The 13,567-nt window shown below is 39.6% G+C and overlaps 1 protein-coding gene across 2 annotated transcripts in view; it reads right to left on the bottom strand.

Annotated features, from left to right (window-relative positions):
- Positions 1-13,567, bottom strand: part of Myo1d (myosin ID) — a 295,829-nt gene that overhangs the window by 169,912 nt on the left and 112,350 nt on the right. For both annotated transcript variants that reach the window (XM_052197479.1, XM_052197478.1), the window contains exons 14-15: positions 10,043-10,175; positions 661-827 (exon numbers count right to left, since the gene is read on the bottom strand). In XM_052197479.1, the coding sequence (XP_052053439.1) occupies positions 661-827; positions 10,043-10,175 (300 nt within the window). The remainder of the gene's footprint in view (positions 1-660; positions 828-10,042; positions 10,176-13,567) is intronic.

Raw genomic sequence — 13,567 nt, 5'->3', positions numbered from 1 at the left:
GAATCAGCAGCAGCAGCATTTCACACTCAGTGTCTCCTGCATCTAGGAGCTGCCCTAAGTGCCATTATGTCCTTCGTCCCGGTCATCCAGCGCTCTTCAAGGTGGGTACTACTTCATCTCCACTTCACATACAAGGAAATTGAGTCATGAAAAAGAGTCACATGACTAGAAAATGGTGATTCCAAGATTCAGACCAATTAGTCTAATTTCACAACCTCAGTGCTTAACTTAGTGATGATAGTTCCTGTATCAGCAGCGATAGTAATAATGAATATCTATTATGTTCCAGGGACTTAGACTTTTTCTTAATTCTCACTATAACTACTCAATGAAGTTTTAATATTTGTTTTATAGATGCAGAAATAAGGTCAAAGAAGTGAAACATCTGGCCTAGGAACAAGTGGGAAGGAAGTATTACAGTACTGGGTAAGACTCCAAATCCATGTTCCTTACATTTCCATCAAAATGACTGAACTTCCTTCCATGGCTTATAAGCTACAAACTCAAGGACAATGTGGATTCTGGAGAATAATTTCTCATATGTGCAACTTCCTTGACTTTTCTGTTCACTTAATAGATGCTTGCAGATTGTCTAATGTGGGCTGCTGTTTCATGGTAATTCTGAGTGGTGTTGGGTTCTGCTGTGTAGTTCACTCTTACCTGTGAAGAAACTTCTCATAGGTCTGGCGGAAGGCAAACCCTGCCCGGCGCACTCTCACATTCTCCAGCAGTCCAAGGTATTCTACCTGATGGCGGCAGCGCTCATCGTCAAATATCTGTGGGGACTTCTTGTCGTTGGGTTTGATGCAACGTACATAGTATGGTTCCTAAAGAAATACATAAGTAGTGACAGAACTCAGGTTCAGACAAGGGATGCCAGCATGTCATTAGTGTCAACTGTGCCAAACTAAGCTCAGTGCCTCTGGCCACTGGGACATATACCTGTGAATGAAACATTCTTCCTTTCTGCCTCAATCCAAAGTAGTTCTCATGTAATCAGTAATTTATATTTTACTCTTTAAATCTCATCAGAAGCAGTCAGGGTTAAAGCTAAGGAGCAAATAATTAGGATATGTAAACACTGATTTTTGTATATTTACAAATAGCTGAAGGAATCAATCAAGAGACGAGAACACAGCAGCTGTGGTAAAGACCAACTGTGATAGAGAACATGGCATGATGGAGGTCAGGCCTACATGTCAGCCATTGCCCTTATATTGTTATGTCTTTGCCCTTGTTGCATTAGTTTGTGCTTCTGAAAGCCATGAAACTTTATGGGTAACAGAAACATTATAAAGCCATCAATTGGCATTAGAGATTCTATGAAAAAGCCCCACTAAAAATTCTCCCCTCTGTGTCAATTACGGTTTGTATCAGGCATTAGATCTCAACTCCTGTTAAATATAAAGCTGTGTTTGGCATAGGTCCTGGTACACTGAGGATAATGAATAAATTATCACTGGATGAATCAAAGAGGTCAAATATATCCTACTTGTAAGAATAGTGCCTGTCTTTCTCTTCTCTGAATGCATTATCCATCAGACACACAGATGCACCCTGAGACCTACATAGTTACATTAGGTAATTTCGAGCATCACGGAGAACTTGAGATGGCAGAGTAGCAAATGATTAAAGAAGTAGAAGAATTTTGAAGAATGTGAACTGCTTTATACTTTAAAAAGTTTTCAATACCTAAAAAGAAAACTATAATTATATATTTATTATGCTCCCACACCATAACAATAAAGTTGTTTTTTTCCTTCTTTGTAACTCCTACTGCATTAGCTTCCTATTGTTGGTACAGCAGACTATGACAAATTTAGTGGCTTAAAATATTATTTTATTATCTCACAGCTGTGGAGGTTAGAAGTCTAAGATGGGGTTCAACAGCTAAAGTCATGGTGATATAGAGTCATTACTTTCAGAAGGTCCTTGGAGAGAGCTTGTTTATCTTTTCTGGTGTGATGGTAAATTGAGATTGTTAACTTGACTGGACTAAGATGTTTCTAGATTAGTTAAGTGCACTTCCTCACTGTCTCTGAGAGTGCTCAGAGAGGATTAACAACGGGACATGTGAGCAGCACAGCCTTAGAGGCTGGGGGGCTTGGCTGGCATGCATGGAAGGGAACTACCCACAGCCCGCCACCCCCTCTGCTCTACCATGCTCTTCTTGTCACGATGGAAGGAAAACCAAGAGTCAAAATACATGCTGCCTCCTTTCAAATTGTTATGTTAGCTATTCTGTCACAACATTGAGACTCCATCTCATACACAGCCATGGCTGAGTCTTCCCATGACAGCTTTCTGCTTCTGACTCTTTTGCTTCCCTTTCCCTACCAAAGGGCTGTGATTATATACTGAACCGACCCAGATGTCCTTGGATAATTGCTAACTTTAAGGATTGCTAGTAAGACCTTAATTTCACCTTTTCTGTGTAACACAGTTACATGGATTCCTAAGTTAGGAATCTACGGGATAACAACAAGCAAAGTAAATATGGCATAATAAAAGGCATGGAGAGAAAATTGTGCAGCCAGTGATTTAATCGGTCATGTCTATTCAATAAAACTCTGATTAACAACTCACAACACTTGGGCTTGGAGGATATATTGACGTACTGGGTGAATGGTACCCTCTTACTCCTCAGGGACAGAAAACTGTACTTAGACTCTACTTCCAGCCATTGCCAGCCTATTTATCTTTTCATCTGGCTGTATCCTTCATAATAAAACTGTTACCATAGGGATAGAACTTATACAATTCTGTGAATCACTTGGACAAATTATTAAATGTAAAGAACCAAAAAATCATCAAAAATTGTATCCAAGTCATACAGAAGTGGGTTCTAGAGACCTCACTTGAAGATGGCATTTGAAATCAACATCAGTCTTATTAGCAACTTTGCCCTTTAACTTATTGGACCAGGTGACAATTTGGCTAGTAGTGTCAGAGGGAAGTGAATTATAAGGTACCTAGTAGGTATCAGGATTGGTGCTACCTGGTAGGGCCACTATTCTGTCTAGCATATCTGTCTTTATTTTGGTCTTGACATCTATGGAAGAGTGACATGACCATGATATTTGTAGCATAAGCCACTAAGAGTCTCTGAATCTGCGCTGACTTTGTGACTTGCTTTACCAATATAATACAGTTGAAGTGATACTAAGGGACATTGGGAGAGGTACCTATGAGAGACACTGCCTCTTTAGCATGTAAAGAATCCAAACATTACATGAATAAGATATCCAATCACGACTAGATAGTCAGGCCATAGTCATTCACTCATTAGAGTGCCCATCTCTGACATCCTGACCTCTGCTTGTTGAACCCAGCAGAATTACCCAGCCAACTCATTGAATCATGGGGAATAATGAGCTGTGGTTCTCTTAAGCACTATATTTAAGAGTAATTTGTTATGCATCAAGACATATGCATCAAGAAATAACTGACATTAGGCTTGGTGGCCCATGTCTTTAATCTCAGCACTCAGGAAGCAGAGGCTGATAGATCTTTCTGAGTTTGAAGGCAGCCTAGTCTACATAGTGAGTTCTAGGCCAGCCAAAACTAGTTGGTGAGTTCCAGTCTCAAAAATAAACAAACAAATGAACAAACACACTGGTATGCTATCCAAACCTGAAATACCAATACCTATATTTTAAAGAGTACTGATTAACTTAGAACAGACTTAGTGCCATGGGGAAGGAAGAGATGTCACTATTATGTGAAGGTCTTTCGTGAGCCTTTTGGCATAGAAGATCTCACTGCTTGGAGAATAAACCTAGACAAGTGGTACCAAACACGATAAATATCAAAGTGCTTTTAGGTCTACCAGCATGTTCTGGTGCTGATGCAACACTACATAGAATCAGCATATCTGCATCTTAGTGATCTTTGCTATTAAGTAGTATGCTTACTTCCTCTTTAATGTCAGATCGATCACATGTATAATCACCTAGGATACTGGCATAGTACACTTCTGTGTGTCTGAAGGTGACAGTTTTGCAAAGAATTAATTGTAAGGATTACAGTTCTGCCAATCATTATGGTAAGATCTGGCTGGAATGTGGGCAGTACCATCATATTGGCTGGGGCTCTGGGTTGAATGAAAGGGGAAAAGGAGATCGAGACCTGAGTATCAGCATTCTTCTTCCTTCCTTGCCTCTAGCTCTCCACAACGTAAAAACTATTCTTCAGTACCAAGCCTTTCCCACCAAGATGGACTGAATCTTCTAAAACAATAAGCCCAAATAAAATTTTCTTCATTACATTGCTTCTGTTGAGTATTCTGCAGGCATGTACAACACACACACATACACACACACACACACACACACACACGTATACACAGAGTCAGTGAAATAAAAAAAAAAAAAATCTCAAAGAGCTTGAAACAAACCAAACACTAGTCAAAACAGAAGTTTGCATCGTTGTAATATTTACACAAAGTAGATTTAAAGATAAACATGAGAAGGAAAGGAAGAGCTGTTTCCAACAGGTGAGTGGCTCAGCCAACAGGGAGATGCGATCATTTTAACTTAAAGGAATACAAAATATTCAAAGCAAAAACTGACAGTGCACAAGGTACATAAGGAGAGGTAGGTAAAATTAGAGTTGATAACTCACCTTTCAACCCAACAAAGAAGTTAGTAGAGATACTGTAGAGTTGGACAATCTGAGAGCCAAACTTGACCTACTGGGACTTGCACAGAATACTGAATATAAGCTATCTTTAAATACAAATAAAACATACATGAAAGTGAATTTAATGAATTTCTAAGGATAAGAATCACACTGAGGATATCCTCTGGTGAAATGCTAAAGTTAGACATCAGGAGGAACGGAGATAATTAGGAAACCTTCATGCTTGGGAATTAAGCATGAATGACTCAGAGGTCAGAATTATGAGGTGAATTAGGAAATACTTTAAACTGTGTAAACATGCAGTGACATGGTCTCAGTTATCATCTGAGGCTTTACTTGAGACTTTACTGAATATATAAGTGGACTCACAGTAGCACTGAGCAATAGTGCACAGGAAGCAGAAGCACCACCACGAGACACTAACAACCAACCAACAAGTGGGGAAGCCCTTTTAGCCCGCCTAGTGATGTAAGTCACTGAATAAAGAATCTAGTGGGGATGCTTTTTCTATATTTAATCAGTACTCTGTCTCAGCTTATAAATGCCACCTCCTCTCTCACTTATAAATACCAAGACTGACTCAGCCTAAGCAATCCTAAATTTGACAAACTCGGTGTTGTATAAAGGCTAAACTGTTGGAGTACATAGTGATCTTATTCTCTTAACCTGTCTCCTTAGGTTATCAGTGGAAAATATAATTTGTAAAAGTACGCTAAATGGTGCATGGATTAGCTAGACATTAATGCATTTAAGTATATGTCTATTTGATCTGCTTTGCACACTGTCAAACAGTCAAGGCATATTCAAATTCATTTAGTAACTTACTGATCATCTGTTTACAGAGCCATCGAGATGTATATAAAGCAGGACTCATTCTCTGTATTTAAAAGATATTCTAGAACCTAGATTCTAGGTGGAGAGAGAAGATAGTACACTTGAAACACTGTGGAGAAACATCCCATGGAGTTCCACTTCTGGGAAATTAACTAGGTAGTACTCATCAGCTTTCCAATGAACTGAAAGGCAGGGGAGAAAAGATGAGGAAAGGCCTCTCCCACATACTACCGTGAAGTAGTAAGGAAAGCTCTGGCCCAGACCTGAAGCCACCAAGCAGATGAGGGCTGCTTCTAGATCCTGGTGCGGATCTTTACTGCTTACTGTTAGTGAGCTTCTGGATGTTGGCGACAACTCACCTTCTCTTTTCAGCAAGAGTCTTGCTTATGCCTTTGTGGAAAGAGCATTCTCTGGGTATGGAATTCTAGTTACCTCATTTTCACTCTGCCTGATTATTATTCTTTTGAAGCTAACCTATCTTTTCTCTGGCTGCTTTTAAGAGACTTGTCTCTGAAGCAAGGTGTGTGTGGTGCTTGCATATAATCCCTGCACTTGGGAGCTAGAGCCAGGAAGATGAGGAGTTCCAGCTTATTCTCAGCAGCAGAGAGCTCCAGGACAGCCCTAGCCTGTTAACCATACAACAAAGGCAAACAAGATGCTTTGTCATTTGAGGCTCTGCACCTCACTCGGCGTCACATCAGATTTCCTTTAATTTTCCCAGCTTGGGGTCTACTTGACTCCCTGACTTGCTTGGAGTGTGGTGTCTTATAACATTCTTAGAATTCTTGGGTAAATTTCTTCTAGTGTTGCTCCTCGTTCCTCCCATTCTGTGTACCTGAGGATGTGCATGCTAGATGTGTTCATTATTTTATGGCTCTAAGTGTAATTCTAGATAATTTTTAACTTTTTAATTTTCATTAATATTTTTTGTTCAGTTTTATTTCTGTAACTTGTCTAGTTACTTGTAAGAACTCATATTTCCAGGCTCTTCACTAAACATTTTGAATTTTTAGAAACTGACACTCTCTTCTTTCATGTGTGTGCACATGTAAATGTGTATGCATACATACATGCAAGTAAACATGTAAAGGCCAGAGTTTGATGTAGGGTGTCGTCCTTAATAAATTCATGTTATTTTGTGAGCCAGTCTTTCCTGGAACCTGGATCTTACTTTCAGTAAGAATGGCTGCATGCAAGCCCCTGGGATGTTTGTCTCTGCTCTCTGGCACTGGGTTGACAAACATGCACCATCACACTCAGCTTTGACATGGGTGTTAGTTCGGAACTAAGATCCTCAGGCTTGAGCCCAGTGAACCATCTCCCCAGCTGTGGATTTTATTTGTGATTGTTCCAGGATCAGGAGTTGGCACCTGGGCCTGCTGTTTATTCCCATTCCAGCATATGATATCTTGAAGTCACTTAAAAAATACCTTCATTAGTTTTATTTTTAAGATTTATTTATTTTATGTATTATGAGTATTTTGTCTGAATGTACACATGTGGACCACATGTGTGCTTGGTGCCCACAGGAGACAGAAGAGAGTGTCAGTTTCTTTGACTGGAATAACCCATGGTTGTGAATCACTGTGTGAGTACTAGGAATTGAACCTAGGTCCTCTGGAAGAGCAACAAATGCTCTAATGCTGAGCCATCTCTCTAGAGGATAGCACCTCCTGCCCTCTGTAGTCACTCTTCACAGTGAGTTCCAAGTTTACTTGTGGGAGGTCTTTAAAGTCTGTTATGAAGGTGATATCCTCAAGAAAATAATTGTGTTTCTTTTCTTGCAGAAGTTTAGGGCAATATAAGACCTAGACTCCCTTAAACTAAACTGCTGGGTTGAAGCTTTTTAAGCCCACTCAGGTAGTGTGAACGTGGGCTGCGAATCTCATTAAAGCTGGCTTCTAATTACATAGTCTCAAGAAAGACTCACTGCCTTTCCAACACCTTTTGACTTATGTCTCAAAGACCAAGATAGGCAGTTTCCTCACTGACAATGGAGGATTATTTCTAGTTCCTTCTAGATGTGGTCTTTTGGGGATATAAGTCATTGTAAGGTTTTGTGTGTGTGTGTGTGTGTGTGTGTGTGTGTGTGTGTGTGAGAGAGAGAGAGAGAGAGAGAGAGAGAGAGAGAGAGAGAGAGAGAGAGAGAGAGTGAGTTTGGGTAAGCCCAAGATTCCAGTTCAAGGACATAGACTGGAATGGCGACTAGCCCTCCTCAGGTGACCAGGCAGCTCTAAGGCTGTTCTTCTACTTAGTTGATCTCTATACTTACACAGCTCCCAGTTTACTATCTCTTAAGTTTCCTAGTTCCTGGTTGCAATCAGAAAGCTGATTTTTTAAAAAAGAATTTACTTAATACTTGTGTTGTTTCAGGTATCTTTAGTAGGTACTGTATTTATTATACTACTAGAAAAGGCAACTTTCATACAGACTTTTAGGATCTTTTGTCTGTGTTCTTACATTCAACCAACCTCTTATTTTTTCATATTAACCTTGTATTGTTGTAACTCCCATAAAATGAGTGGCCTCTGATCACACCTCCTATACAGTTGACAGGTGCTGTGTATTAAAATTTATAAACTGTGTCTGTGACATCATCAGACCTGAAGCTCTTGGTGGAGTTAGAGGGCAGTAGACTTCTGATTAGTGATTCAGAATCCATAAGGTTACTGTTTTATTTTGACTTTCTACTTCATCTTGAATCAATTTTAACATGTTTCTAGCAAACTAAATTTTAAAATGTGTTAGCAGCCATTCAAAACACACTGACCGTCAGTATCAGAGGTTATAATGGCCTGCCATTCAACCTGTTGCTTGTTTGTTTGTTTTAATCAGTTTTATAAGAGGTTTTGCCTACTTACTGTTTTTTTGGTTTCTCCATTAGGGTTATTTTCTGCTATTAAAATTATTTCCTTCTCTTTTGAGTTTCTCTTCTGGGTCTTTGAGTTGAACCTACTTTTAGCTATCTTTGTTGCTTTATAAAGGTGCTGACATCCTATAAATGTTGTCTGTCAGTGCTTTGTCAAGCAGTCCTAGATATTTTATAATTTTGTTGTGATATCCTCTCAAATCTGTGACTTAGTTAGGAAAGCATTTTACTTTTAGAGTTTGCAAGCACATTTAAATAACTTGCTTTGAGGATGGACAATGGAACTGTCTATCTAATCTTCAAAATAGTTGCATCATTGCAGTCCAGCATGTGGTCAATTCTTGCAAAAGGTTCCATTTATACTTGAAAGGAATATATATTTCCTACTCCCTGGGTATAGGGTTGTTTTGATATATTAGAGAAGGTTGGAATTAGGTTTTCATAGTCTTCTGTGTTTGAGATGGTCTCCCTATATAGCCAAGTCTGACCTAGAACTTGCTGTGCAGCCTAAGGAGGCCTTACACTGTCAGTCTTCCTGAGATGACAGATATATATTTATCTGTTTTTGAGAACAGTGATTCTTTCTCTAGTTAAATGAGTCAATGCCCTTCACAGCACTCAGCTCTTTCCTGCATTGCATGCCTTCTTTCTAGGCTCACTTCTTTACTGGGTGCGACAGATTGAAGATGACATAGAGGATAGCAACGGGAGGCTCAGACAGTGGGCAGCATTCTAGCCTTCATGTCCATGCTTCTGTCTTTCTGGGAATTTGATTATACAAGAGGAGGGACTGAACTTATTCGCTATTAGTTGAGGCCAAGGAATGGTGGCAGAAACCAGAGAATGCTACTGCATAGATGCACCCTTGCGGAATTTGCCTACTGTAGCCATGGTGAAGTGCAGATGCAAATTAATTTTTTTAACAAGGAAAATAGATTTTTAAAAATATAGCAATAAAGAAGAAAACATACAATAAAATTACCAGAAGAAAAAGATACAAAGGAGCTAAAAATAACAAATCCTAGAACACTGCTAATTTATCAAACCTGTCAAGAGCTGCAGTTAGGAACAGAAGTCTGTTCTTTAAGGAGAGGGAAAATAAAAGCCACATTTAAAAATAAAATGGAAAAATAACCCGATTCAATTTGTAAGACAACATTACAATCAAAGCAACAGCAAAAATGAGAAATAATTGTCAAGCATCATTTGTATTGCCCGGCCGTTTAAAGCAGTGTGAGGACAATACTTAGAAGCCACATTCTTGCTTAAATTCCTCTGGCCATTTGCTGTTCACACACAGCACAGGACAGACTGTGCGCGACTACAGCCACATTCAGCTGTCCCCACCTCTCGTCCCTCCCCCTCTGTCCATGCCCTACTTTCCAGCACAGATTTTATCTTTCCAGGTCTGGTACGTCATACATCTAGTTGAAACCACAATGAGTTTGCCCTTGACCTTAATGGTAGAATAAAAAGTTTGAATTTAAAAAAGGAATTCATCTGTGATACAATTATTTTAGCCAAGGTTTTTTTAAAGCAGTAATAAAAATTTTATTGTTCACTTTGAATATATACTGTTCAACTTAATTAAGGATAATAACCTAAAAAGTACATCACATGTGTTCTCCAATGTATGTTAATGTATGTTAAGAGGGAATCTATGGATTATAAAGGACATTTAGAAATGAAAATAATTACCTTTGAAGCAAGGTTGTCTACTAAAGCAATCATAGAATTCTTAAACAACGTGGCAGCGGTCAGAGGCCTCTTGGTCACCTCTGTGATGCTCAGCTTGCCTTCAGGCCACATGTTCTTCAGCACAGGATTCGAGCTGGGCAAAGAGAAAGGACAAGTCAAGGCTGCATTTAAATCAGGGGAATAAACAAGGCAATCTTCGCTGTCAAGTGAGTCTGAGGATTGGCGTGGTGCACTCACTGCACAGGGGATTCACAGAGCCCAGCTGGGAGGACTGTTGTGTTAGAAAAGTATGGTTATAGCATGACAAAGATTGGACTGCAGACAATTTTCAAACTGTAGCACTTTAAAAAAATTCTTTAAATTTTTTAAAATAACATCTATTAAATTACTATGTAGATCTTTTGCATAGATAATGTGGCTCTTAGAATCTACACATACATATGTATTTTATTGTCTTAGGGTTTCTATTCCTGCACAAACGTCATGACCAAGAAGCAAGTTGGGGAGGAAAGGATTTATTCAGCTTACACTTCTACATTGCTGTTCATCACCAAAGGAAGTCAGGACTGGAACTCAAGCAGGTCAGGAAGCAGGGGCTGATGCAGAGACCATGGAGGGATGTTCCTTACTGGCTTGCTTCCCCTGGCTTGCTCAGCTTGCTTTCTTATAGAGCCCAAGACTACCAGCCCAGGGATGGCACCACCCACAAGGGGCCCTCCCCCCTTGATCACTAATTGAGAAAATGCCTTACAGCTGGATCTCATGGAGATATTTCCTCAAGGGAGGTGGCTCCTTTCTCTGTGATAACTCCAGCCTGTGTCAAGTTGACACACAAATCCAGCCAGTACACTTATTTATATGAATACACACCACACATATATCTGTGGAATGTTTTTGTAATGGCCAAAAAAAAAAAAAAAAGAAAAAAGAAAAAGAGAAAGAAAGAAAGAAAGAAAGAAAGAACGAAAGAAAGAAAGAAAGAAAGAAAGAAAGAAAACAAGTCTCTAGCAGAAAATTGGTTCCCATGTCATGGCAGACAATAGGGAAGGGAACATTTTCTATAGGTAACCAATACATGTCTAGGGATATGAACCTAACTTTTCTGACAGTCTCCTAGCAAAGCTGTCCACTAGAGTTGAATTTATGAACACATTCACAGGTAGTGCTAGTGGTTCTAGCACAACATTGATAACATACTAGGGCTACTATGACACAAATCTAAAATACACATCAGGCCAATTCCATGTTGAAACCACAGATTTGTTACTTGACTTTGTGGATATTTTTTTTTCTCATTAAATGTTTGTAGTGCCTCAGCTGTGATTTTCTTCCATCTCCCTTTGGGTGCTTTGTACTTTAAAACAGCTGGGACTGGAAACATTGCTTCACTGGAGGACCTTTTTTCTTGTCAGACTGTTTTTTCTGACAAATTTTGGGTTAGCAAAGACAATAATTAACAGGTATTCAGTGCTAATTGTATTTATTCCTCCTCCACCTTGTCCATTTTTCTTTTCCTTGTGGTAAACTGAGTTGATTCTCCAAAGCATGTTGAGAATGTGTTTCACACCTGCCCAAAACGATCACTGTGAGATGGAGGCTTGGGTGATGCCAGAGGGCAGAAGGGTGATGTGAGGGTGGATGTGTGTCCAGAGAGGGCAACACTTCTAACCACCACCAACACTGTGGAGGACCAACTACCATCAGTGCAGCCAGGAAATGGATCCGGATAATTTGATCACTGTGTGGTGCTATCCTATCTGTCATTTCCAGTCATACCCTTATAAAAATGAACACATAAAAGCACACTGTGATGGTTTGTATATGCTTGGCCCAGAGAGTGGCCCTTTTAGGAGGTTTGGCCTTGTTGGAGGAGGTGTGTCAGTGAGAGCATGGCTTAAGATGCTCACCCTAGCTGCCTGGAAGTCAGTCTTTCCCTAGCAGCCTTCAGATGAAGATGTAGAACTCTGAGCTTCTCCTGTACCATGCCTGCCTGGATGATGCCATGTCTCTGCCTTGATGGTACTGGACTTAACCTCTGAATCTGTAAGCCAGCCCCAATTAAATGTTGGCCTTTATTAGACTTGCCTTGGTCATGGTGTCTGTTGACAGCAGTAACCCTAACTAGGACATGTACTGATTTTTTCTTTCCTCCCTTCAGCAGAAGTAATTCAAATGATGGCCCTTCACTCATGGTGTACGAGGTTCTTACAGTGCCTTTCAAATGCCTACTAAATAGGGTTTCTAGACAGTAGAAAACTTCTGTGTGTACTTCAAGAATTCTTACATGTGCCAGAAAACTGTGGAACACTGTTGTTTGGACCTACACAGTTTCTAACCCAAATTATTCCTATGCCTTATTTACTGTAACTGTAACTTATGTACTGTAACTTGTTGGCTGTAACTGGAGACTATTCTTATATAATGTAAGTGAAAGGGAGGAGAACTGAAAATATGATTATATATCACATTTGATTGATATAAAAAGACACGGTCATTTTAAGAGAGAATTTTCAGGCTAGAAAGTCACATATACAATATTATCAAACAGTTTTTTAAAAAAGATTTAATTATTTATTTTATGTATATGAGTACACTGTAGCTATCTACAGACACACCAGAAGGGGACATCAGATCCCATTACAAATGGCTATGAGTCACTATGTGGTTGGTGGGAATTGAACTCAAGAACCCTGTAAGAGCAGTCAGTGCTCTCAACCTTGGAGCCATCTCTGTAGCCCCAAAGAGTTTTTATTTAGATAGCTTAAATACTTGGATAAATACTTGTGCGGTACTGATATGGGTACTGGGAACTAATCTCTAGTCCTCTGGAACAGCAGCAAGCTCTCCAGCACCTAGATTTTTTTCTTTAAAGCAAGAGAAACAAAGCCAGCAACCTGGCATGTATAAAAGGTAAGGCAGCTGTGAGCACCAAGAGAACGAGTAAAGATTCGTGCACTTGGCAGATCATCTGCCTGCTCCACTCTTCCATTTATAGATATGTGTGCACAAAAATGAACATACCCATCATTCCTGTGTGTATGTGCAATTGGTGGGTTCTAAAAAATAAGAGAGCCAAGGGTCACATTAGCATCTACAAAGAAAGGATGCATTCAGATTTTGTAGGTTGGTAAGCCACAGAAACAACAAAAAGTGTTTGTGAGCAAAGGTGTCTCATGTAAAGGCCACCTTACTGCAAGGTCTTTCCTACTGCAGACACATGAAGTAAGCAGCAGGGAGCAGACCTTTAATCTTTTCACTGCTCTGGAAGACGATAAAATGGATTCACCAATTCCCAGTCTAAGTTCCTTTGTTCTAACTCTGTGCTTACCAAGCACATGAGCAGACTAGCTTCTGTGGGTAATATTTTTCATTGTCAATTAGTAAGCAAGTTCCCACTGCTGTCTAGCTTCCCAAGCAGGTTTTTCCAATAGAAAACAACCTGTCAGACCAATGTAAGTAGCGCACCCTGTGTTACTGTTCAATATTTCAGGAATATATCCATGTGTTACTTTGTTTCTACCCTGG

The sequence above is a fragment of the Apodemus sylvaticus genome, chromosome 10 (genome assembly GCF_947179515.1).
Source record: "Apodemus sylvaticus chromosome 10, mApoSyl1.1, whole genome shotgun sequence".
Classification (NCBI taxonomy): domain Eukaryota; kingdom Metazoa; phylum Chordata; class Mammalia; order Rodentia; family Muridae; genus Apodemus; species Apodemus sylvaticus.
The sequence above is the reverse complement of the archived record's forward strand: the minus strand, read 5'-3'. Positions and strand labels throughout refer to the sequence as shown.